Below are 27,141 nucleotides of genomic sequence, written 5' to 3'. Positions count from 1 at the left end.
CGAGATGCATATAAAGATTAAGCTGCTACCATCACAAAATGTTGATTAGAGGGACAAAAAAAATGTTGATTACATTATTTGTTGATGATATGTCGGACATCCGAAAGGGAATATTTTATCGTTAATGCAGGAAGTGATACGGTATGGTGAAAACTACGGGGCAAATCTCAGTGCCTCCAAGCCTGAGGTGTACGCCCTCACTCTGAACACTGGGAGTTGTCCTGCATTACATACTTTTGAATAGTTGTAACCAAAAACATGCCAGATCGAAAAAAGCACTGAGCAATAGGAAAGTCTCAGAATATGTGAAAAAACTGATTGCCAGATGGCTGACTGCTAATGATGGGAAGAATGAACCTCATCAGGAGGGTGATCCTACTGAACTTTTCTCTACCTGTTTATACAGTTTTAACTGTCGGTATTCTTTTTCACTAAGTTGTTCTTCCTGATGATTAAATTAACATGGGCAGGACAATCTGAATGCGTGAACTAGGGAGCCCTATGCAAACTGATTGGAAATGGGGGCTGGGGGATTTGGAGTTTCACGCCTAGAAAAGTATGTTCTGATAGCCAAAACACACTGTTCTGTAAAATAAGCTCTTCATTAATACCCAATGTGCACTTTTGAAAGAGCACAAAGGCATCTAGTCATTCCAAAGTGCTGTTATAAACCCACATAAGTTAGTCTGCTTTGAGGTCTACCTTGTTAGATATTTGATTGCACAGGAGATTAGGCTTGCCAGCATCTTAGTATTCAATAAAAACCTTGGTAGACTAAAAGGCATTTCAATCTCTTTTGAACCAAAAGTACTGGGAGGTTTCGTGGAATTATGTTTGATCATTATGGAATATCTATTAATGAAGAGTATATGCACATTTGTGGCTAAATACAAAGAGATTGGAGGAACCCCCAGATTCAAACTCTATGGTACTTATGATTAACAAGCTTCGCTCGAGCCTTTGCTCCCACCTTCACATTGGAACCATGAGAGACCCTATATTTTTCGGTACAACGGTCTTTTATTGGCAGGCTTTATAACACCTGCTGTTTCAAGGAATAACAAACGTTGAATCGATTTTTAAAAAAAAATGTTTTTTTCTTTTTGAAGGGGAAGGGGTGGGAAAGGGTAGATAAAAAAGAAAAAATGTGATTAACTTTTTCGTTATTCTTTCCACATTGAAACAGCAGGCGTTAGAAAGCCTGTTGATGAAAGAACATGGAAACTATTTTTCAATTTTCATACAACTCTGAAGGGGTTGTAAGATGTTCTCTGCTTGTTCTAAATCATCAGTGACCATATGACCACTGGAGGCGCCCCCCAAATGGCACTGGCAAAAAGAGTCACCAAATTACAAGCATAAACTATTACAGTATAATTTTCCTAGGCATTTTTATTACACGCCCCTTAAGGTTGCTAGATGTATCCCATATGTAACTGGAGAGTGGTCAAGATATCGATCAGAAAATGCATTTTTGTCACATAGCGTGGAATTGTCAGTCAATTATGAATTATAAGGATATAGTTAACTAAAGTTTCTCACATCTGGCACCAGGATGCTTCAACTCTGCTTGCCGGGTGTTCTGAAGGATAAGTAAATTAACCAAATATGTTGTGAATATGGCGTTCTTGGTAGTAAAATCATTAGCTATGAAGATGGATGATTGACTAGACATTCATAGTGCAAGAATGGCTTGGTGTGATGATCTGAAAGAAGTATGGAGGGTGTTCGGACAATCTGCCTCTAAAACAAAAGATTATGGGTCTTGCTTTCAATACTATATGATAATTCAATCTACAACTCAAATTGGAAAAGATAATCTGTCAGATACTGATTAAGCCTAATGTGGAAGTTGCTCAATATTGTACCTTATTGTAACAATTGGCATTGTATAATCATAGTTATGCTGAACTGCTAACTTTTCTCTTGATTGCTTTTTGTAATATTGAAGATGTTCAATGAACTACGCTCAATAAAAAAAGAAAATATTCAATAGGCATTCTCGTCTTCAAAGATCATTTTTATTATATTATCTTTTAATGAGACTTTCACAATATTATTGGACTGTCACCAACAAGGTCCATATTCAAATCTGGCTTACTACTTGCCAGCCCTACAAACTCTGTCAATTGGAATATTTGTCAGAGTACAAAGTATTCATTTTTTATTAACTGAGTGTGTTTAGTACACCTTGTTAGGTAGCACACCACGCTACAGTAATTCCTGCAAAGGCGCCTCTAAATTATCACCAATACCAGAGGAACAGCGGGGCCTATGGGAAACCATTTAATATTGTGAAATCTTACATGTTTTGCTCTCAACTTTTCCCAACTCCTACAAAACAAGTGTGCTTTCAAATGAGCAGTTTGTTATCTATCTGACTCAGTAACTCAGGTTTCATACGCATCAACTGGAGTGTAATCCTATTTGACCACATCAGACCTCATTTATCATTCAAACTTTTTCTATTTGAAGTGTCGCCATGCTAGGACAACAGGCAGACAGTATTGAGGAGGTTGCTGGCCTAGTGACCATACCTTGCCACCTGGGTGTTCTGCTCAGCCACCAGTTTTTGCACCTTCCATGCAGCTACTTAAGGACATCAGACCAGCTCCAGGCAGAGAGCAGCATTCGCAAACAATCCTCCTTTTGTCACGCAACCACCCTTTGGAATTTGATCCCTGTATTAGCTCAGAATGCCCCCACAATTCTCCAATTTCTCAAAGCTGTCAAAACGTGACTTTTTCAACACCTGACCAAGGACTAATACCAATGGATGTACATAGGGACGCACAGATATCAACTCACAATATTGCGCTACTGTTTAAAGATGCCAGCTCAAACGCTGGCTACCCTCACTCTGTACAGCGCCCTGCTGCTCTTGAGCTAGGTCAGCACTTTAAACAAAATCAGTATTAAAAGATAATGAAGGAAGCTGCCGGTCACTTGACCAGGACCTGCCACTCAGCTGCTCCACCCACCACCTATTTCACCAGCCCTCCTTATGCATCATCCTCACCGGTGTCCTCAGCTAGGGATGGACAACATCTAAGACCTCAACTGTTTGGGCCTTATGGGGCCAGAGCCAGAATCCTGTTTTCGATGTCATCCTACACCCAGGCTACTGCATCCAAGATGCTACCTGACCAGGAACGGCAGGAGACAGAGTGGCAATCATCCAGAGGAGCGATTTGCCATGCTCCATCATCCCCCTCTCCCAGAACAAGCTTGTCTGAATCACTTGCCTGATGTTTCCCTTTATCTCACAGGGAATCTGACATTCCAACTCATCTACAGACTACCTCACAGTAACTTGTTCATTGCTGACTTGTCCAACCTCTGCCAGATTAGCACACTGTCTTTCTCAGAGATTTTAACATCCCTGAGAGTGTCACTGACATTTTTGCACTGACCAGATCCATGGACCGTAAGTGGTTGTTGCTCTCCCTCACGCACAACAAAGGTAACACCCTAGAATTAGTCTTTACATCATCACCTGTGCAAACCCTATCCCACTCGACTGGACTGACCGTGCTGCTGACCCACTATCGATCACCCACTCGACCATTTACAGAATTTATCAAATGTTGGGATTCTGATGCACATAGTTGACAGACAGGACAGGGTGACCTATACCATTTCTTGTTGAGATTGGTTTCTTTCACCCTGATTGTTTTTAAGTAGGTGTCCCTTCTGCGGATACAAACGGGGGTGGCCCATAGTTGGATTGCTAGTAACTTACTTAGGCCGTATCACCTAGGCTACTGCCACCATCTATCAAACTTTGCATTTTAGGTGTTCTACACTTATTCACAGGAAAGGAGCCCGGTGTGTTTTATCTGTGTGAAAAAACAAATAGAAAACACTGTTCGCTATAACTTTGTGGGACCCAAAAACGTCAATGCTGCCAGGGGCTTGGGAGAGCCTGTGCTGAGATTACCTGTCCCCATTTGAGTCTTTTCAAGGTGTGTGGGCCTCACCCTCAGGCCTACCAGTGTGACTGGAATGGTGGTTGCCTGAATGCCTGTGTGATGGAAGGGACTTTTACATGTCACTGTCTCCTCACAGTGCATCAGTGTGAGTTGTGGACTGTGCATGCGCTTTGACCCCCATTGAATGACAAGGAGCTACCTAGTGGTGAATGTTAGCATCTCGAAAGGCTTTATTGGACATGTATTGGTGAAAAATTGGTCCCAAAATAGTAACTAGATGTGATGGCCCTATTGGACAATAAATGAGTTATATGCAAAAATGTTTCTTATTTCTAACATCTGAAAAACACATATTTCGTTCTAGTTTTGTTGGGGTTTTATAACACGCGTCCTTGCAAGGCCATATGTGATATCATTGATGACTTCTGTGATGCCATTTACAGGAGCGTGGATAGGCTTTGATTAGTGGCTTCCTAACTTGCTGGAAAGTCCTGGACAGTGACTGTTTGGGGTGGGATATGTGATGAAGCCTGCAGAATCCTCACAGAAACTCTTCCTAAATTCTCCTCCCAGGTGTCATGGGGAAGGCAGCCGCTTCCTCATCCTAACCCTGGGGGTGGTATTAGCTGGGAGGAGAAGGAGCCCCAGGGTAATGGGAGGATTCTGCTGGGAGAGGTTCGGTACTCATCACCTTTGAAGGATGAGATATCCAAGATGCCAGAATATCTAATGGCTTGTTGTCGGAATCAAACTCCCTTTCCTAAAGGTACCCAACATATTGGTAGTGAAAGCCATTATGGTCAGTATAAGGATCAGAGCATCAATACCCTCCCTCTGAGAAATAAGTCCCTTATCTAGAGATATGTTTTGTAGACAGAGTGAGTTAGGTAAAGTTAAAACCGAAATATGTGATGAAATGCAGAAGTAGAATGTTAGGAACTTCAAGTCGCATCATGCCAGAGCTACTGGGACGAGGCAGAGGAGCTCAGAGGCACAGAACTGCAATGCGCAGTCTTCATAAGTGTTCATAACAATCTACACCTGAGCAGGAAATGTCACCATTTAAATCCCCCTCAGGTGCAGATGCGAGGGAGTAGCAGAAAGTTTGTGGCTCTGTATGCAGCAGGGGCAGAACAAAGACTCCTGGACCGCTGCCTTGCCTTTGGCAGTTAATGGTGCTAAGGTGGTTGCGGGTTGCCTTGTGGGAGAGTGGAGCTCTCTGCACATTGTGTCGGTCTCCGGGGGCCGGCGGGAACCAAAAAATGATGGGAGCAATGTTAGCTTGTGTTGGGGAAGGCCTGAGGCACTGACTTGCAGTAGGAGCTACCAGACGCTCAGAGTCTGGTGAAGAAAGCAGAAGTGGCAGCAGCGGGAAACATGGATGCGCGGTGAATGACCGGTGAGTTAGCCTTGGAAAGGTGACCCTGGGGCGCTCTGTCGTAAACCGCTAGCTACAGATGTACTTTGTGAGTACTAACTTAATGATAAAAAGCATTTTTGGCTTGACTGCTTGCTGAGCGAAACCGAACTAAAAGTTTATCACTATCCAAGTAAAGAAAGAGTGATATTTAATGAAGGCTGTAATTACCATTGCCAAAGGAAGGAGGGGACAGTATTAACCCCACAGTAACCCCTATTGGCAAAGCAAGGAGGATGCAGTGTTAGGAATAGGTAGAAATGACTGGAAAAGTTTGTAAATGCATACCACCAAAGGTTCGAACACCAAAAGTTCGAACCTTTGGTGGCATGCATTTTAAGTAGGTAAAAATAAGAAAAAGGCTGCGGGTGTCCCCCCGCCACCCCACCCCGCTCACTATACTACACAGTATAGTGAGCAGGGGGTTGTGGGGGGAAAGCCCTGCAGCTGTCTGGAAAAAAAAGACCCTGTTGCGCTGGTTCACGATCACGAAGTGAAAGGGAACCGGTGCTGCAGGGACACAGCGTGTCTTAAAAGGTGAGTGGGGTGTGCGTGGGGGTATGTTGGGGGTGTGGGCGGGGGTGTGTTGTCGGTGGGGGTGTGGGTTTGTAGGGTTTTTAAATGTATGTTCGCATGGGAAATTTACGAACCTTTTGGGGTTGTACATTTCTCATGCAAACTTTTCCATCGCTAACTTTTCTGTGACGGAAAAATCACGTAGATCCAATGTTAGAACAAAACTGTAACCAGCTTGCCTAAACCAAGGAAAAGCCGATAGAAACAAAAGGGTGAAACTGCTTTCTTGGAGAAAGAAACTTGAATCAACAGTTAACTGATGTGGTGTTAGAAACCCAGAGGTGGCAGGAAAGTTACCCTCCTTAGGGAGAGTGTCAGGGGGGAGAGGAACATAACCTGCATTGCATATGGCCAATCAATCATTGGAACAAACCGCATCAATGGGTGTTGCATCCTTATGAAATAAGTTATGAATTTTACTGTTGTTGAAAGTCAGACTTTAATGATTTGAAATGAACCACACCACAGAGTACGTGTAGCAGTGTTAGGAGGTTCCTCCTGGCAGCAGAGTACACCAAGAAAGGAATTGTTAGTGGTAGTCATGGCCGGTTAGTCAACCAGGGAAGATCATCTTGAAGTACTGCATTGTGGTGAAAGGTTGTGGTGGAAATGGTTTTTGTTGGATTATAATACAATTACGACGCAAAGTGAAACCCTCCAGAAGTAAATGAACTTTGTGTTGGAAACAGAACTTGGATATTAGGAGAACTTTTGTGTTTCTACTTTTTGAAGTAGAATCAAAGTATTGGAATTCACTTTATTCATTGGAAGTGTTCGAAAAATCTGCTTCATCCTGGGCAAGGGGATACGACCCTTGATGAAGTTGAACATCCAATTGAATACCTAAAATGCTTTTGCTGTATGTTAGGTGTGAGGGACAGATATCCTTGTGCATTAGTGTTTTCCTTGAGTCTTATTTTAATAGACAGGGAAACCCACTTTAGGCTGGGGAAAGCGAGGCGTTTATTACACCCTTTTTAAGTTAATAAATGGCTTCTTGTGAAAACCCTTTGTCAAGTTGTCCGCCTCGCATTTCAGACCCCTCACAGATAGCCCTTTGAGCCATTCTGCTCTGCCACCCAGGCGTACAAAAACCAGCCGCTGCGGTGAAGGCAGGGCAGCATGTGCAAAAAGCATTGCTATCCGATGTCTGAACAAAAGGCGTTCTGCCGTTTGAAGGCTTGGACCCTTCTGTTGGCAAGGACTTGGATATCGCAGCCGCTGGTAAGTCGCTGACTTTTATCACAGACTGTGATTGCGAGAAGTGCTCCCCCCTGCTGCTAGCACTACTAATCTGGTGACCGCACAATCTATTAGGACACTTAGTTCATCCAAATCCACTAGTGTTACTGGCAAATATTTTCCATCAGAGCCTAAAATCACTCATTCCACCCAGCTAGAGGCTGCTACACAAGGAAAAGCTCCACATGGTGCCAACATCAAGGAGTGTATAGCAACCTACATGGCATGCCTAGGAAACAAGATAACACAATCACTAGTGTCCATCATTGCAGAGGATGCTGTGGTTATACCCCCGACTCCCCTGTTAAACCAACAGAGGGTACATTGGCCAATGCGTACACTGTATAGCTTCTTCACTTGGTGAACAAATCAGTGCTCTGTGAGCTACTGCCAACCCAGGCCCACTTTCATCAGTGAAAAGCATTGCCACACCACTAATACTTGAACTCTATCTAGTTAATGATTCTGCACCTTGTGACATATTGCCTGCTCTGAAAATGCCTTCTATCATATGTAGTAACTTGAACGTTAATTTGTTTGGAAAAAAAGAACACTTGCTGTAAATGATATAACTGCATCTGACTGACCTCGAACTTACGAACTAAAGTCTCATTGCTTCTCCCCATTTGCTGATACTATATCTGTTGACAACGAACTAGATGACTCTGACTCTAGAGGGAATTATTTGGTGTTGGATGGAAATGTTCGCATCATCTGGCCTCAATGGCATGCTCTTGATTTCCTACTGACTTTGCTTGTCAAGCTCTCTGAAGAATTGTACAAAACCTTGCCTGATCATACCATTCTGTTAAATACCATGATTGAACAATTGAGTACCCGTAGACCTTTATGTGGATTGTCTTGTCAAACTTCATTACCATGGCTCAATAAAAAGAAGATACTTTTATACCCATGAAACTACTGGATTCCACTTATCTGGGCAAAACTACTGTGAAGCACCAGTTGAAAACTACTATTGCCTGTATTACTACAATTACTGTTATAATTTCGGAACCATTCGATGCTCCGATTCTACAGATTGACAAGTGTAATACTAGATAACCTAGGTCTGTTCCAAATGCCCTCTTACATCGAATCCTTTTCCCCAGGGGGCATTTCCTGAACGGTGGCCTGTCTGGCAGCACTGCTGCAGTTATTTTGCATGCGGTGACTGCTGCATAAACGGTGGCCAGAGAGGTAAGGAAAGAGGAGGGGGAATGCATATGTGGGCACATATGTATTTATGTATGTGTGTGTGGGGTGCATGTGTAAGAATGTTTTGGGATTTGGGAATGGAGGGGCGGGATAGGAGGCTTGGGGTGTCCCCCACTCAAAAGGCCATGGGGGGGGGCAGGAACAGGGGTTTCAGGGATGTCCCCCGCATTGCGAAAGACAAGGGAGGAGGAGGCGCACAAGGGGACTGATGATTACCTGCAGTGCTGTAATCAGCCCCGGGGAACTGTGCTTCAGTGAAAACAGCTCTTGGGGAGGGAATCCTCACAGGAGCCAGTCTTTTGCAAGGCCTAAGGCTGCTGCTCCCAAATGTAAAGGGTGTTAATACCACTGCTTGTAAATGATTAGGGAAGAAGCACAATATATTGGGGCCAGAGAAGGCTACTCGTAATCTTGCTTTTGTCTGTAACTCGACCACCTACTGCACACCTTATTACCAATGATAGATGTTTGTTTGACATTGCTCACCTTGGGGAACCGTAACAAAAGGCCAAACCTCATAAGAGGGCAGGAGAGGGGACTAAGACTAAGAATTTAATATGTTTTACATCTTTATTCTCAGGCCCTAGATCCACCTCAAATATTCATTTATATCTGCCCTCAATGACACCCAAGCATGCAAATACACACTCTCAAAAAACGAATCTGCGATATGATGAAAGTGCCAAAATGGATCCTGGTAATGACAATCTAGCATTGTATGGGCTGGAAACCTTATTTACTATGAGAATTCTGATTGGGAGGTTATGGCCCTCAAAACAAATGTCACTCATTTGCAAGAAAAACATATACATGAGTCTTAGGCAGAAAACCAACTGTTGGAGGGATGTTGAGTTAGCTATGAATGATAAAGAGAAGACGCTGCTGCTCCTTCTACGACTAAGCAACCCAAAAGCTGGGGTATTGATGATCCGCCACAAGGCCACCCGATTACAGAGTACTTGGAATAACAGTGTGTCTTGTCATATTTGCGAGTGCTCTCTAAATCGCTCTGCCTTACTTCATTTATTTTCTAGAATACTATCTTTGCGCTCTATAACTTCTACTGACTTTGAGATTGTTGACCTAATGGAGGAAAACGAGTATGTTACCTTGTGTTCATTTTTTCTCAGAATTTGTATTGAAACGTTTTCTTTCGCACAAAGTGGAATGTTGGATATGATTGTACTTTTGAACACACTAACTATGTTGAGTAAGCCACCAAACATGACTCTAAACTGAAAGCAATATTGAACGTGCTCTACTGCAACTGGTGATTCTCTCGCATAGATAAGTAGAAATATCCCAGGAGGGAAGCATTTCCTGCAATAAAAAAAAAAAGTGATCACATCTAATAAACGTGGGAGAGTGTTACACGTCAAACACTACTGATTCTAGCTATGATTCTGATGGCAGCTTGCGCTGGTTATTTTCTTCCGATGAATCCGCTGATACGACCATAACCAAACAGCTTTCCCTAGTTTCTTGGAATAACTGTGGCTTCTCCCACCTATTTGGCCCCGAAGACCTTTTTTGGCTATTAATTACAGAATTGGGACTTTACAAGAAACATGATTAATTGAGCTAGAGAATGATGGAAGATGCACAATATAAAAGGTGCCATTTAAAGGGCGACTGGGCCGCCCTAAGGTTGGTCTTCTAATTGGTGCAAAACCCACTCTTATCCTTGTCAAGTTGGAAGTACCGTCTGACTTCTTGCTGGCAGTCTAACCTGGTTTCCCCAGATAGTAGGCATGTTTATAAATGCATATTATTCTCGGACGTAAGCCTAACTTACCCCTTATCCTACTGGTAACAATTGTAATAGAGGGATATTATCAGATCCATCAACTAAAAATCATGGGAGATTTCAATTCTAAGGTTCCTGCTGATCCCTCTATCCATGCTGATATCCCTACCTCTTTACTCCAGCAAATTGCATATGAATCTCAAGGGATTGTTTGGGCGAAACTCCTAGGATCATATGGTCTTATGTTATTTGGTCGCTGTCAAGGGGAAAGGTTGGGTAGTTTTACTAGGGTGTCCTCCATCAATGCTTCAACCATTGATTATATTTGTATTTCTCATACGCTATTTAGCCATGACGTAGATTTAGCAATTATTCCAAGGGAAGGGATCATATTCCTTTGACCGCCTCAATGGGTTTATTTGGCCCAGGGCCTTTATATGATCATATAGGGGAAGTACAAACAAATATTGGACATAATGGGATCAGTTCGAACATGGCAAATGTGTATTTATCTCATATCACCTTTTCTTCCCTAACAAAGTCCCAGTTGGCAATTTTTTCTTTTCTCCAATGCTGCATGTAGTGGATCTTCTGTTTAATGTGGCTCCACTATCTGTGATTTAGACATAGCTGCTTCAGAGGCCTTGAATACTGATTGAAATGTCAAATTAATCTTGAGTGTTATGATGTCGCCATGCACAGATTATCAGCCCACACTATTAGCAATAACAAGGGTCAAATTAACAAGGCTGACATACTTAACATGGGTAATCCTAAACATGATTATGATCCGGAAATAAGAGATGCTAAGAGGCTAATACACTATCTGTGCAATTTTGATAAAAATGTGACCTGTGGATATAAACTTAGTAAGGCATTTAAGAATAGGAAGTCCAGCTATTATAATGACTGAGAAATCATTGCAAGATACACATTTTTTAACAGTGGCAGGCGTTAGTTATGGTCTCCTGAAGCAATGATTAAAGACTTCTGGATCCTTGTAAACCCTGCTCATAAGAGGTTTTTTATTTCCTTTAAGGTATAGGATTTCGTGAGTGGCTTTACCCCTGGTTACATGTGAATTCTGTGACACAGCAAGCTGTTTACACCACGCCATTACATACCTGGCATTACATTGTCACCCTCTCTAGTGGAGGATACATATTATCTCATCCAATGGGATCCTCTCACTACCCTGAGCTTTTTCTTCTCCCATGTGATCCTCCCACAGACACCACCCCCAATGTCAGGATCAGGAAGCATTGGCCTTTCCCTGGCCACCTGGGAAGAGACTTTAGGCTGGGTTTTATGGAGGGATCCATAGGATTCATCACATTTTGTTCCACAGCAATACGAGTGTTAAAGTCTTAGATTGTCACTTTCAAAGGAAGCTACTAATACCATGCCAACTTTTGTGGGCCTTAAGCAAGGCTTCATATTGGCTCCCACACTCTTCAACTTTTACCTTGCATATTTATCCCAAGAGCTGAGCTCTGGTGACATCTATCCTCCTAGTTTGGGCACCACACTTGCACAGTGGCTCAGCCATGCCGATGATTTGATACTGTTGGACCATACTGCCAGAGGCCTTCAAAAACAATTAAACAAGACCCTTTTGCACCTTACCCTTGAGGCTTCCCGTGCCACGACGTGTGGATTTGGGGGCTCTTTTTTAATGACTGCATCAGAAGCCAGAAAACTGTCTTAGTGCTGGCATAGACCCTGCTCTAATTCCCTTACAACGCTTCAAGAATATGATGAAAAGTGAAATTTGTATTTGAATCATAAATCATCACAGAGCTAGCAAGTAAATCGCCTAGCTGCGAGTATATCTTCCAACTCTTGAAACTGGTTATCAAGCCACTTATAAGCTGGAATATCCAAATAACGTGCTTACTCTTGAATTTTTGCACCTCAAATTTAATGTGGTTAACATCTTGGGGGTAATGGGAGCGAGAATGGAATTATTTAAAGATGGCCATCTCCTAAGGACATTGTTTACCAGTGTTTAAGGTAAGTAACCAGATTTGGGCTTCCAAAGATTAGTTTGCAAAGTAGATCAGTTCAGTGAAGTTAATGGTACTAGAAACAGTACGTAGTTTGCGTATGATAGTCTGGTTTCCCTTGTGCGGAATGGGCCGATACCTGTTCCACAGCGTCCTGTGCAACCCAGACCAGAGGCAGAGACTTTGATTCCACCACCAAACCCCTGTCTCAGGTAGGACTTTATATCATTTAGAATGACAAGGGAGCAGGGGTTATCAAAACAGATGTGTACCTTTGCCCCTCCAGCCCCTGTCAAAACCAAAATGATCACTCATATGTTAGGGCTGCTGTGAGAACTTCTCTCACTGCTGGTTCCAGTGTTTGAAGTCCAGGGATTTCAAGAGCCGAGTGGACTCCAGATTACATCTGACATCTGTGTTTTTTGATTTGGCTGGGTTCTGGTTTCCCAAAGTGACTTAATTAAATGGACCACAACCATGATGGGCTAGATTGAACTTGAATTAAGAGTTCTTTAACAATCCCCTTTAGGATGGAGGACTATGAGGACAAATCTGGCATGACGAGCCGTCTTATTGACCCTGCAGATCGTCTGCGGGCAAAGGATGAATTACCATAGAAATAAGGCTGTACCAGTGTTCCCCTTCTTGGCAGAAGGCAGCAGCAGGGGAGAAAGGTCTCAGGCTAACGACAAGGACACACAGCACCAAGTTTTTCAAGCTCCCAACACTAGGATAGTTTCCCACTTTGCATACTCTGCTCGTGATACAGGATCATGATGGCTCATAGATCCAGGATGACAACTTCATCCATGCAGGTCTCCATACAGGTTAGGTCCAGCAGTTCAGTAAAGGGAGGCACTATGGAAATTCTCCTCATCAATATTATCTTCAAAGAAGATGCCCATATATGGCCACATACTACTCCTACTGGGGAGGAAGGCAGCCAAAGGACATTGAAGTTTTGACAGGGCTTCAAACAACTTGCCCAGCCATTTTGGGTACTGTAGTGTCCAATATGCTGTCATGCTATAAAATAAAGATGCACATAAGTTAACACAAAAAGGTAAAAATAATGTAAGCTTGTCGCAGTAGCTATGAGTCACTAGCAGGCTAAAGCGCTCTGAAGCCATCCTGTGGCTGGGAGAATTATTTAACAGAGATTTATGCTTAGACTTCAGCAGCGTACCTATAAAAGGGTGACTAGATCAACTAAAAGCAGTGGATAGAAGTAGATATAAATGTGAACTTTTTAAACCAAAGGAGTGCAATTGTGGCCTTGTGCAACAACATAGTTTGCACAATTTATTGGTATGTAAGCATTTTAGAAGGCAAAGGGATCATAGTCTGAAACCCTCTTTGAAAAAGAGCAGAATACAGCCGTCGTCTCAAGGCATGACTTTTCTGCTTAAGGGTGACCTTTTATCTTTTAATTATGCAGTTGCACCTTTTTATCAAAGAAACTACATGTATATGCTTTTTAGAAGAAATTTTGAAAATAACGTCTTTCTGTATTCTTGCGTTTTAAGCATGCTTGAAATCCCAAATAAAACTGGCTTTAAATTGGAAATTAAAGTACCACTGCCACCCCCCTATCTGCTCTCCACCAGATGTGCAAAAGGAAAAAGATTGGGAGAAAGGTCTGCCTGCGCCACTGTTATGGGATGTAGTGTAGTGCTTTTACATAGACCCAATTAGAGTGCATGGATCCCTGCACTGGTAGCTTTAAGGACTCCCTAGTTCCCCATTAACAAAATGAGTTAAGCTTGGGTGAGATTGTAAGAAATCTCTCCCAAGAATCAGTCCAGGAGAACACAAACCGTATGCAGATACACTAGGGGTCTCATTGGACAAGATGGGAAAGTTGCAAAAGGAAAGAAAAATACAATAGGGAACAAGCAAACCAGGTTCAGCTGTGAATTACTTTCAGGGATACTAATACAAGACCACCACTTAGGGGCTCTGTGCCACGTAGTGTGTAGATTCCATAAGCAACTTGTGCTATGACCTAGGAATAACACTTGTGCTTTCCTCAGTCTCTCATTAAAGTTTTCCGTTTGAGATTATTGGTTCTTCCTAAATTCTTGCCTCCCCTTCCATACAGTGTGCTCCTTTGAGAGCCTTACGTGGGAGGAGGAATCTGGGACGGGAACCTATTTTTTAGAAGAACATATTGCCTTTGGATATCTTCTGTCTGGTGGATTCGTTTGTCCACCAATGACAACTCACTGGAGATGATACTGCGATTGTTTGCATCGTTTATTGTGGATGTTGATCATGGAAAGGTCTTCTGCTTCTTTGACCCTATCTTAAGCGGCTAGAAATGAGGAACTGGTGCTTGTTATTTTGGGCACCAATGCCATGATGACAGTCTTGCTGATGTCCTGTGTCAGTCTGAAAATGTGTTTCGGCACTTGGAGCATTATCATGACATTAGCATTCTGTATGATGAATATTGTATCCATCAGAAAGAACATTTGGAAAAGGTAAGTGATTTTTCTTCTACTTGTAAGAGCCCTAATCTTACCAAAACAGTTTTGCGAGAGGCGACGGGCATTCCTGACCATTTTCAAGATGAAAATGTTTGTGTTCATTGTGCTTCAAAGAAAAGATTAATTAAATCTTACATTGGCAATTCAGCATTACAAGTTGACATTTGCACCCAAAATGCATAGTTTGGTTTTAAAAGTACAGCTACTTTGTTCATCATTGCTTCCAATTAATTGTTGCTTTTTTAGTTGCGGATATTTAGTGGTGCTGTAAGTGCTTCCTATAAGCTGAAACTATTGGCATGGGAAGTAAAGGGAGGATAGAGATGCGAGGTGAGGGAGACACAGCCTGCAGGTGGTGTTTGGCTTTTTGCCAACCCATGGATATGCTTAGACACTACGTGCCCTCCCCACTGGGGAGGTCTTTGAGCTGGTTCTGTGCTGTTAAGGGTATGCTGTGATTTTTTTTCCTAAATTGTCTTCAGAAGGTTATTGGCTGAATTGCAGCTGTAAATCGGTTACTGGTAAAATAATAAAAATGTCTTTGTGCCTTCAGACACTTGATTTTTAAGCAATATGTGTGACCTGAATCCTTGCACTGAATTCCTGTTAGCATTGACAATGCCACTAATTTTGGTTCTTGTATACAGATTAGGTTGCCATTTGCCAGGCACTTTGATGTGCCCAGGTACTAGAGCTGTTTGTGTTTCATGGCCAGGTAATACCATTATGGCAGTGTATGGAAAATGCTTCTCCCTTTCCCTCATAAAAGCCAAAATTGTTGGTTTTTCCAATGCTTCTTTTGTTTTTTTGCATTTGCCAAGTGCCCAAAGAAGGGAATTGGTTGTATCACATAATTTGCGTATTGCTTGCATACTGCCTGCCACTTAAACATTTCATTGTGGTCATGAGCCTCGTCTCTAATCTGCTTCTATTGTTTTCTGGTTTAGTGGGAAACTCGTGTGACACAGTATGACCGAGATTTTGAACGGATTTCTGCAACTGTCCGAAAGGAGGTGACACGATTTGAGGTACAGTAGTAGAGTACCTATTGTCCTGATGACCAGATTTTTCATGGTCCTTCCTTGTGCAATCAATTGCAAGACAGATCTGCTTATGCTTTTACGAGTGAAAGACTTAATTTTTATTCACAAACCTGAACGAAATTGACTGTATCGTCGCACCACAACCTGCTTACACAAACTGCACAGGAGGTATAAAACATTTTGGGAAGTGCGGCATAATAGGATTTGAATTATTTGATTTGCTGTTGGACAATAGACTGATTGCTCAGTCTATTGTTTAACTTTATATTTTTTGGGATGTTTTGTATGTGTTTTTATTCAAAGAAACATGCAGAACACACTATTGGAGTATATTTCAAGCATGTAGGAGATGCCTTGATGTCAGTTAATTTAAATAGGAGAAAATGCAATTCATTACAACAATGCAAATACAATCCTCATTTTTATAAAATGTATTTCTAAATTAAGCTTTTGATTCTATACTCTACCAGTTGTGCTAGACTGAGGCACAGAGCTGAAACTATTTTCCGTAGATTGCCGAGCTTGGTCATGAAAGCTCTGCCTTTTGGTTAAAGCGGTAACCACATTGCTGTAGACCATTTGTCCTCATGAATAACTCACAGGTTAAGCACTAGTTTCTAGTATGAGGTTTATTCTGCCTGCCACAATCTTTAATAGAGGCAACTCAGCCCTTCATCATTCCAGGGTTGATAAATTGAGTTCCATTAAATTCTGTACTAATAGCTATTCGTACTGTGCTCAGAATTGTGAGGAATGGTGCGATAACCTCTTAGGCCGACTAATCTCTGGAGAAGTTAAAATCCTCCAAGGTGACAACTGAATTGTTCGGGTTAGTATTTTCAAAAGGTGTATTGTTTCACACCAATACCTCTTTTCCCCACCATGGTAGAGAAACTCTCTCGCGCAAACAGGTGGAGCAATGTTTTCCCCGCCAAAACAGAGGGACACTGTTACCACTTCCAGAGTCCCCTCTTCAACACTGGGTCCAAAGCCCCTTTAATCTGGACTTTGTCCACTACATCCCAGTGGAGGAGTAGTTGTCTCCACTTATCGGAGAATGGGAGCACCCAGTTCAGAAACTTGGGGCCTGTTTGGTGTATCTCAAGGCAGCTCTCCCCTTTTTTCAACACCCTTGCAGCCCACTTTGTTCAGGCCCTTCCTCTTCCCGTGACTCCATATTGCTGGATAACATTCAACAACTCCTGGAGAGGGCCGCTATAGAGCTACGTCTCATCTCGGAGAGGGTTAAGGTTTGGTGCCAACTGTATTTTTTAGTGCTGAGGGAGAACAGGGGCATTTGTCCTATCATTGATCTGTGGCGGTTCAATTTGTATCTGCTCAAGGGAAAATTTGGGATGGTCGCCTTGGCCCAGATCCTCCAGGCCAGTGGGTCCCCAACCTGTTGTGCGCAATGAGCAAACTTTGCATATCAAATGAAATGAGCAACATCAATTTTTCAACAAAACATATATCGGTGCTCAGTTGGCGGAAAATGTATTGCCACACAAATTAGAAATGTAATAAACTTAAGACTGCTGATACAACATTTTAATTTGCAGTACTTAATATTTATGTAGACCACAAAATTCTAGTAAAGGAGATTTATAAGGCCTTTAACTTCATTTGACATTAAGTGGTTGTTAACAGGAAATGTTGAGGAAATGGAGTGGTCAATAGGAAATGTTTAGACATAGGACCAGTCAAGTTGTTCAAAAATATAGCACTAAATAGACATCACCACAGCCTTTAGGTGCTCAATTAAATATTAGAAATGTAGTGCATATTTTTGGAGAGTAAAATTGGTCGCAAATGGAGCACTGATTTTTTTTTGGTGTACTTTGGGATTCTACACTGGGATTTTCTAGGATCTTCAGTGGCAAATGTTGCATTCTCCGGCATTGGATCTTTCATGGATTCACATGCTTGGAATATTCCCTGTCGACAGACTGGGAACCCTCGGTAAGCTTATAAAGCCTTTTCCTGTAGGAAAAAGTTAGACACTTTTGTGTCCTATCTATGTCGTTTTGGGCCACGCACACACGCCCCACTAGGACGTAGTGGTATAAATGCCCCGCCCCCGTGGCTCCCTTCAGATTTCAACCGTCTCCAAAGTGGGAACACCTTGTGTATTTTCTACTTGGTTAGGTTGTGCTGTTGCGGTTTTTTCTCCTAATGTCGGGGAAAGCACTGTTCCGCCCGTGCGCTACGTGCGGACTAAAGAAGGTCTACGAGGGGGACGGACATATGGACTGCATTTACTGTCTGCACCCTCATCACTCGGCTGACAAGTGCGACATATGTAAGGGCTTCTCCCAGAAGACTCTTAAGGATCGGAGTCGCAGACTTGAACGACGGAGCGGGGGCATACCCGCCTTTGGAAGTGGGCTCCACACGCAGCGCGGCCTCGGTGTCAAAATCTTCAGGGGTCCCGCGCCGCTCATCGTCATCGGAACCACCGGTAAAGAAATCGCGACCGGTGGACAAGGAATCGTCAGTAGGCCATTCCAGGGACTCTTCTTCGAAGAGGCCTCTTCGTCCTCATCTTCAGCGAGGAAAGACAAATCAAAATCTAAATCCTCCTCGGGCGATCGTCATAGATCGACCTTGCGTCGAGAGACGGAGAAACGCAGGTCGAGTTCGGAAAAGGCGGGAGCAACGCATAAGCCTGCGCGACCACCACGGTCATCGCCGGTTGGGAAGTCGTCATCTACTTCTCTGCCGCCGTCGCAGTTAACATCAACCGGTCCTGGATTGCAGGCGACGACGACGACGGGGCCAACTATTGCTTCGTCGACGGACACCCCTCAAGAGGCCTGGCGTCCAGAGGTCTACGACCCAATTTTGCCGGACACTACAGCAGGAGGCTTTGTCAGTATCCTCGTGAGACGAGGGTGAAAGGATAGCTGCCCCTGCAGACCTGGAGTTACAATTTACCACACCTTTCCCCGGGAGCATTCCGGGCTCTACCCCCTGCTCAATCCGCAGTCATTTTTGTCATTGAAGGTTTTGTCCACGCTGCAAACGCTGTTAAAGACACTGGATGACAGACTGCCCCGAACAACTCCAGCCAGGTCGGTCGACGACGACCCGGGCCCGTCTCACCACCCTCCACCTTCAACCCCCGCGGCAGAGCCTCCGGTGGCAAATCTCTTGGCCCCAAGCTACGAGAAAGGGGAACTGTTGGATTTGGAATCAGGCAGCAGAATGCCGTCGGTGGTCTCCCTTCCCCCTCCAGGGATCCGACTTGGGAGTCCGATGCGGAATTGGATACCCCAAGGAGCCTGGCTCAGCCGTCTCCCCCAGACGATATCGGGTCATTCCACAACATGATGGCCAGGGCTTGCACGGAATTTGGCCTGGCCCAAGAGGAAGAGAAGGACTGTTTTCTTTTCGACCACATGGGCAAAAGGAGGTTGTCAGTGTTTTCAGTGCCCATCCTAGATCAAGTGTGGAAGGAAGGTCTTCAGACCATGTGTCACCCTTTCTCAGAGGCAGCGGTGAAGGGTCGCCTAGAGAAAAAATTCAAAGCCCCGGACTCTACTCCCAAGTGCCTTTCCTCTCAACCAACACCTGACTGTGTGTTATCGGCGGCGGCGACGAGAAAGGCAAGGGCTCAGCACAAGTGTACGACCCCTCCGGAAAGTGATGCTAGATGCCAGGATGCGTTCGGCAAAAAAAGTCCTGGCGGTAGGTGCTACCAGTGAAGGCGGCCAATTCGCTCGCCATAGTTGCTAGATACGACAGGGAGATGTGGCATCGGTTGGCGCCCATACTCGAACACATCCCAGATGAACATCGAAAAGCAGCTATGTTGTTGGTCAGGGAAGGTGAGGAGGCTTCGAATCAGGCCATTAACATCGCGGTGGACCTTGCGGAGTCAGGGTTTAAGCAAGTGAACAACGGCGTAGTTCTCTGACGACAGGCATGGCTGAGATGCACCAACTTCCGACCGGAGGTGCAGTACAAGGTACTGGATATGCCGTTTGAAGGAGACCTCTTTGGCGAGAAGGTCGACGAAGCCCTGAAGGGCATGAAGGAGGACTCGGACACGGCGCGTTCCTTGGGGGCCCTCCAGAGTGGTCGGAGTTTCCGGTCTTTTCGTCTCTTCAGAGGAGCATCGGGGAATTCCAGATTTTCATCGAGGGACCGACCCTTCGGTAGGCCAGCATATTCCTCTCAGGGATACAGGCGAGCTTCGCAAGCGGCTAAACGTCGCCGGGACTACCAGGCCCCCAAGAAAAGAGCAAGTTACTCGTCAACGAGGGATAAACAGAGTAAAGACCAGCAATGACGGGCATCGGAACGTTCTGGGGGGCAGAGTATCATGTTACATCAATGAATGGGAACTGATAACAGATCAATGGGTGTTGGACACTGTAAAATACAGTCATTCTCTGCAATTCCAGAGAAACCCTCCGCATATACCACCGGCGTATGTAGCTCAATCCCATCTGAGCGTGTTGCTGCAGGAAGTAGCACTTATGCTACAAAAAGGGGCTATAGAACTTGTCCCGTCGTCACAAAGGGGTCAAGGGGTTTATTCCCGATACTTTGTGGTGAAAAAGCCAAATGGAAAGTGGCGTCCCATCCTAGACCTGCGCGAACTAAACAAGTCGCTGAAAAACACAAAGTTCAAGATGCTCACGCTCCAGGAGGTGATCAGGTCAGTTCAAGAAGGGGATTTTCTGGCGTCTCTGGACCTGCAGGACGCCTACTTCCACATACCGATGTGTCGGCGACACAAGAAGTACCTAAGGTTTGTGGTAGGGCGGACTCACTACCAGTTCACAGTTCTTCCCTTTGGACTGAAATCTTCCCCCAGAACGTTCACGAAATGCCTGGCTCCAGTGGCAGCCTGGCTGAGAAGGCAAGGCCACCATGTATCTTGATGACTGGTTGGTGAGGGGGTCCTCCCCGGCGTCGACGCACAAGAGTCTACAGGACACCATGAGCCTCTTGCAACGATTGGGGTTTGCAATAAACTTGAAAAATACTTGTTAACGCCGTCCAAAACCTTGGTGTTTCTGGGTGCACAGTTCGAGACCCAGTTGGGGTTAGTCAGACCATCCCTCGACAGGATCACCAGGCTCAGTCGATTGGCAAGTCAATTGAAAATCAATTCCAGGCTGTCGGTGAGAAAATATACATCAATCCTGGGAGCTATGGTGTCCTGCATTCCTCTGGTGCCCAACTGCTGTCTTTTCATGAGGCCAGTGCAACAGTTTTTGGCGGACCGTTGGACGCAGGCTCAGGGCCTCTGGTCAGACAGGCTGACCGTCGACGACGACAAGCTCCTATCAACTCTTCGGTGGTGGACGAAAGTTCAGAATATTTCCAAAAGGGTTACCCCTACAGGAGCCGGAGTTCCCATTCACTGTGGTGACGGACGCATCCCTAACTGGCTGGGGAGCGCACATGGGCACTCTGCAGACACAAGGCCGTTGGTCTCAGAAGGAATCTCTCCTGCACATCAACGTTCTGGAATTGAGAGCGGTCCGCTGGGCCCTGAGGGCCTTCCTGCCTCACATCAAGGGATCCACAGTGAGAGTTCTGACGGACACAGCAATGTTTTACTTAAGGAAACAAGGCGGCACACGATCCAGAAAGTGTGACACTGGGCTCTGAAACACGATATATCCATCGTAGCTCATCACCTGCCAGGAGTGAGGAACGAGCAGGCGGACTCACTCAGCAGAAATATGGACCAGATTCACGAGTGGGAAATAGACACCGATCAATTGTCGAAGGTCTTCGAAAAATGGGGGCGACCTCAACTGGATCTCTTCGCCATGAAGGCGAACAAGAAGTGCGAGATGTACGCCAGCAGGTGGCCACAGGAAGATTTGGTGGGAGAAGCGTTTTCCTTCCCGTGGACGGGCAAGTTCCTCTATGCCTTCCCTCCGTTCCCTCTGATACAGAGAACTCTGCAGTGGATACGCAGATACAGGTGCCGAGTCATCTTGATAGCGCCGTGTTGGCCGAGGCAACCATGGTTTTCCGACCTGCTTCATCGTCAGCGGACCGCCCGATAGCGTTCCCAAAGGTGCCCATCCTCTTGTCCCGGGATGAAGGAACGGTGTGGCATCACAACCCCAGCAGCCTCAACCTCACAGCTTAGCTCCTGACTTTTCAGAATTTGGTGCCTTGAACATTCCCTCGGACTGTTGGAAGATATTACAGGCTGCGCGGGCCCCGTCCACCAACAAGTCTTACAGGTGTAAGTGGAGGAGATTCTGTACGTGGTGCCAAGGACAGGCAGGAGTGGAACCTCTGAGGGTTACTCCGGAAAAGATTCTCCCGTATCTACTACATTTGGCGAAGAGTGGTTTGTCTTTTTCATCACAGAAGGTTCATCTGGCGGCCATCTCCAGGTTCACAAGAGGGAGGAAATCAACGCCCTTGTTTAGTGACAGGTTGGTGAAACACTTCGTTAGAGGTTTATTCCGGACGTTTCCCCCGATTAAGCGGTTTCCACTGACGTGGAGCCTTAACATGGTACTTGCAGGGTTAATGAAATCACCCTTTGAGCCGATGGCCACGTCGTCGAAGTTTTTATCATAGAAAGTGGCTTTTCTAATTGCCCTAACATCGGCTAGACGGATATCAGAGTTACAGGCATTGGTCATAGACCCTCCATATCTCAGATTTTTCAAAGACAAAGTGGTCTTGTCTACGAGTCCTCGTTTCATCCCGAAAGTTCCTACGATTTATCATAAACATTCATCCATTGTCCTGCCCACCTTCTTCGCGACTCCCTCATCAGCTGCTGAAAAGGTCTTGCATACCCTGGATGTCAAGAGAGCTCTAAAATGTTACCTTCATCGAACTCAACAACTTCGATCTACGCAGCAACTCTTTGTTGCATATGGGCCTTCGACAAAGGGGAAGGCAATTTCAAAACAAGGACTGGCCCGATGGGTCTCGTCGACGATTGCCTTCTGTCACTCAAAAGCGGGAAAACCGCTACAAGGACGTCCCAGAGCTCATTCGACCAGGGCGACTTTGTCATTGACGGCATTGTGGGCGGGGGTTCCACTGACAGACATTTGCAGAGCAGCAGCATGGTCAGTGCCCCATACATTCACCCGCCACTACTGCCTCGACCGACAGCATGCGGACGAGATTCAAATGGGACGAGCTGTCTTGCGACATCTTTTTCAATAAGGTAAGACCTTCTCTTTGAGGAGGGTCTATGCTGGTTTGGATATGTATTTGTATAGGCATATATATATATATATATATATATATATATATATATATATATATATATATATATATATATATATATATATATATATATATATATAATTTCTGAGGCTTGTGGAATCTGCTTAGATCACATGCTGTGCATAGGCCGACATCTAGTGGAAGCTGCGGAGTATTACAGTTTGTTTTTCGAAACTCGAAAATGGGCGTCGACACAGGCGTGCCAGTAATACTATCCCTAGTGTGACGTCCACTGTACCCAAGATCCCTCACGCGTCTAGGATCCTCAGATTGTTTTTTTCCGCCATACTGGTCGGAAGCATCTTGCGGAGTCCCCTGGCCTTAGCCATACTTTTGCTAATAATTGAAATTTATTATTCTTTATTGACATCCTTCCCCACCCCGACGACGGCTGGAGAAGACATCGACCGTCGGCTGCTGCACGACGGATCTGGGCCTCGGAAGGCCGCTGGCCTCGGCCCGGGCCTAGTAGGCCGCTGGCCTCGGCCCTGCAAGTAGGGAGAGTGGGGGTGGTACATACTCTTCACTCTTGGTATATAGATACACTTATATATTTCCTACACTTATCAGCCCGCTGCCTCAAGGTGCGTATGGAGGGTACCCCTTTCCAATTCTGCCCCAAGTGCAACCGTTGGGTTGACAGGCACGCCACGTGCAATCTCTGCTTGCCGAGGGACCACCCCGAAGCGAACTGCAGAGCGTGTAGTAGGTTTAAACCTAAGACACTTAAGGACCGTTCGACAAAGCGTTGGGCCCACCACGCCAGGCAGGCGGCCATGGCAGCGGAGGGCGCCTTCAGCGATGGCAGCGACGCCGTACTTTCGGACGGCGAGGGCATTACGGCATCGAAAGACAGCCGAGCGCAGGTCCCCGACCTCGGAAGGTCGTCCGGCAGGGCGGCTATGGGGAAGACCCCAGCGATGCAAGCGCTACACACCCTACACACACTAAGCACACCAAGTCCAACCGAACCTCGACGACGTCGACTTCTCGGAAAGAGGCACAGATAGAACGGTCCGACTCGGTGTCCTCTGGGCGCTCTCGATCGAGATCGCCTCATGACGCAAGGCAATCATCCACTCTTGCCAAGAGTGCCTCGCTCCCTAGACTAATGGAAGTTCGATCGTCGGAGGATGAAGACGACTTCCACCCCCAGGCCGCGCTCCAAGAGACGGAGCCCGCAGTTAACACCAGCGAGGCCCCACGCTCGAAAAACACAGATACCTCTCCCGATCCTCGACGCCAGGCGTCGAAAGTCTCCGGGGCCTCCAAGGGACAGGGAAAACATTTTTCCACGCACGGGGAGGGGGGGAAACAGCGGAAAGCACTTTCTTCCACTCCTGTAAGACCTTCCTTCCCCCCTAAGCAGACAAACAAATACAAGTCTACTGAGAGATCAACATCCAGCAAGGGTACCCTTGATAAGTCCCCTAAATTGCCTACTAAAGTCATACCCTGTTCCAAAGAATGGTCCAGCGAAGACATAGACAGGGTCATGTCAAGGATGTCTTCCTTGGCTGATTTTTACGACAAGAATCCAGAGCATTTCCTCTCGTATGACCCTCAGGGGGCCACACCCTCAGGTTCCACTGATCCCATCCCCCTAAGTAAAAGGGCCCGGTTCGAAAGACCTGAACCCTTCGAGGTACAGCCTTACTCTACTCCATACTCTACTCCACACCCCAGGTACCAAGAAGAGCCTTTCCCTGAGGGGGACTAGGAGTTTGAAATTATGGAGGAACAAACCGGGACGGAATACTATGCGGATGATGAGGACCAGGAGGAGGGAGAAGATGAGCAGGAAATTTACAGAGTAGATTCCCCGGTAGAGAACGAAGCCCCAGTTACCGACTCGCCAGTCGATAACCAGCCCCTCCTTAATGAGGTTCTCGCTCGCGCGGCAGAACATTTTCACATCGACACCCACGGTGTACAGGAGGAAAGGGACTTCGCAGAAGAGTTGGTGGGAGAGAGGAGGCCGGTCGCTCAGACCATCCCTATCCTTAAATCCATCCAACGAAGAATAGATCCGTCCCTGGTGAACCCAAACCTCACCAGAGCAGTCAACCCCAGGGTCGAAAAACTTTTCCGGGCAGCCCAGTCTGACCCTCTCTATATAAAAGGACATCTTAAACCAGACTCCCTAGTTGTTACCAACACTCGGAAGAGGGCTGGAACACCCTTACCTTCGTCAGAAGCTCCTCCCGACAAGGAGAGCAAGAAACTTTACGGGTTTGGCAGGAAGGTAGCCTCAACGTCCGCCTACCAAGCAAGGATTGCTAACTCCACCACCCTGTTGGCCAGCTACAACTGCCATCAATGGGAAGAGGTCGCGGCACTCATAGCCTTTGCTCCTGAACCGTTAAAGGGCCAATTGGCTCGGATCTCGGCAGAAGGGAGAGCCGTGTCTGGTTGCATATTGAAAGCAACTTTCGACGCCGCGGACAACGCAGGGAGATTGATAGCAGAAGGTACTGTTATCAAGAGACATGCGTGGTTACGGCAGTCGGGGTTCAAAACAGAAACTCAGGCTTCATTAATAGCCAAGCCGGTGGAACCCGATCTATTGTTTGGGAAAGCGGTCGAAGACGCACTGAAAAACGCCAAGGACGAATACGAAACACTGAAATCCCTTGGCCAACTAACCAACAAACCCCCTAACCAGAGGGGGAACTGTAATTTTCGTCGCCCACGCGGCCAAAATTCACAAAGAGGCAACTATGCCCAGGGACAGGGTACACAATGGAACAACAGCCAGCAGTCTACCCAAGGTTACGGCAGGGGTAACAAAAGAGGTCGTGGGAGAGGCAGAGGCAGCCCCAACAAGGGAGGTGGCACGCCTCCACCCAAGCAGTGACGCTCAGTTCAGGGTCCCTTCTCACGCAACCCCAGTAGGGGGACGCATTTCCAACTTCACCCAGGCTTGGGAAGGGATCACCTCAGACAGATGGCTGCTGTCAACAGTGTCCACAGGATATTGTATAGAATTACTGCAGCGTCCCCGGAACCATCCTCCACGACAAAAAGTACACTCCTTAGAACATCAGAAAATCCTTCTCGAGGAGATCGCCATTCTGCTAGAAAAGGACACGATAGAACTCGTCCCAGGACACCAGGTAAACAAGGGTATCTATTCAACTTACTTCCTTGTGCCAAAGAAAGATTTGACAATGCGCCCAGTATTGGACCTACGGCCTGCCAACAGGTATGTCAAGCCCCAAAAATTCCGTATGACCACGCTACAAGAGGTAATCCCCCTCCTAAAAAAGGGGGATTACATGGCAACCTTGGATATGAAAGATGCTTATTTTCATATTTCCATGCTCCCGGCGCACAGAAAGTACTTGCGCTTCAAGGTGGACAGTCGCCACTACCAATTCAAGGTACTGCCCTTCGGGATAACTTCAGCACCAAGGGTATTCACCAAGGTACTGGCGGTGGCAGCGGCACACCTACGCAGGGAGGCAATCCCAGTGTACCCTTATCTGGACGACTGGCTCATAACGGGGGAAACCCCAGGAATTTGCAGGACAAACATTCAAAGGACTATCGACCTCCTCCACGAATTAGGCTTCTCAATCAACGAGAAGAAGTCAAGCCTGGTGCCAAGCACCTCAAAACAGTTCCTAGGAGCAATTCTAGATACTCAGGAAGGGTTGACCTTCCCTTCGGAAGAGAGAATTCGGAATATACTACTGCAAATTCCACATTATCAGTCCGGTCAACAAATAACGGTACGCAAAGCAATGCGGTTACTGGGCATGATGGCGTCATGCATTTACCTGGTCCCCCACGCGCGACTGCGCATGCGTCCCATGCAGGAATGGTTGGCGAAACAGTGGTCTCAGGCAAGTGGTCAGTGGGACGATCTAGTGGTCGTTTCGCCAACACTTGTACAGAGCCTACACTGGTGGACAAGAGAGAATCTCGCAAGGGGAAAACCCTTTTACGATCCCGAAATACAGGCAGTGGTGACTACAGATGCATGCCTGACTGGGTGGGGAGCTCACCATCTCCACCACATAGCTCAGGGTCTCTGGTCTCACTCAGTAGCCAAGAACCACATCAACCTCCTAGAGCTTCTGGCAGTATTCCGAGCGCTTCGGGCGTTCGAGCCCCCTCTACTAAACCTGTCGGTGCAGATCCGGACGGACAGCACGACAGCCATGTTCTATCTGAACAAGCAAGGAGGGACTCGTTCGCCAAATCTGTCCAAGCTTGCCCAGAAAATCTGGATATGGGCACTC

At 45.9% G+C, this 27,141-nt stretch overlaps 1 protein-coding gene across 1 annotated transcript in view; it reads left to right on the top strand.

The window, feature by feature from the left end:
- Positions 1-27,141, top strand: part of SNX1 (sorting nexin 1) — a 1,264,276-nt gene that overhangs the window by 1,072,337 nt on the left and 164,798 nt on the right. The window contains exon 13 of the mRNA XM_069624696.1: positions 15,572-15,652. Within this exon, the coding sequence (XP_069480797.1) occupies positions 15,572-15,652 (81 nt within the window). The remainder of the gene's footprint in view (positions 1-15,571; positions 15,653-27,141) is intronic.

This window comes from Ambystoma mexicanum, chromosome 11, assembly GCF_040938575.1.
Source record: "Ambystoma mexicanum isolate Mex_15411 chromosome 11, UKY_AmexF1_1, whole genome shotgun sequence".
NCBI lineage: Eukaryota > Metazoa > Chordata > Amphibia > Caudata > Ambystomatidae > Ambystoma > Ambystoma mexicanum.
Note: the sequence above shows the minus strand (reverse complement) of the source record. Positions and strands in the feature narration are given on the sequence as shown.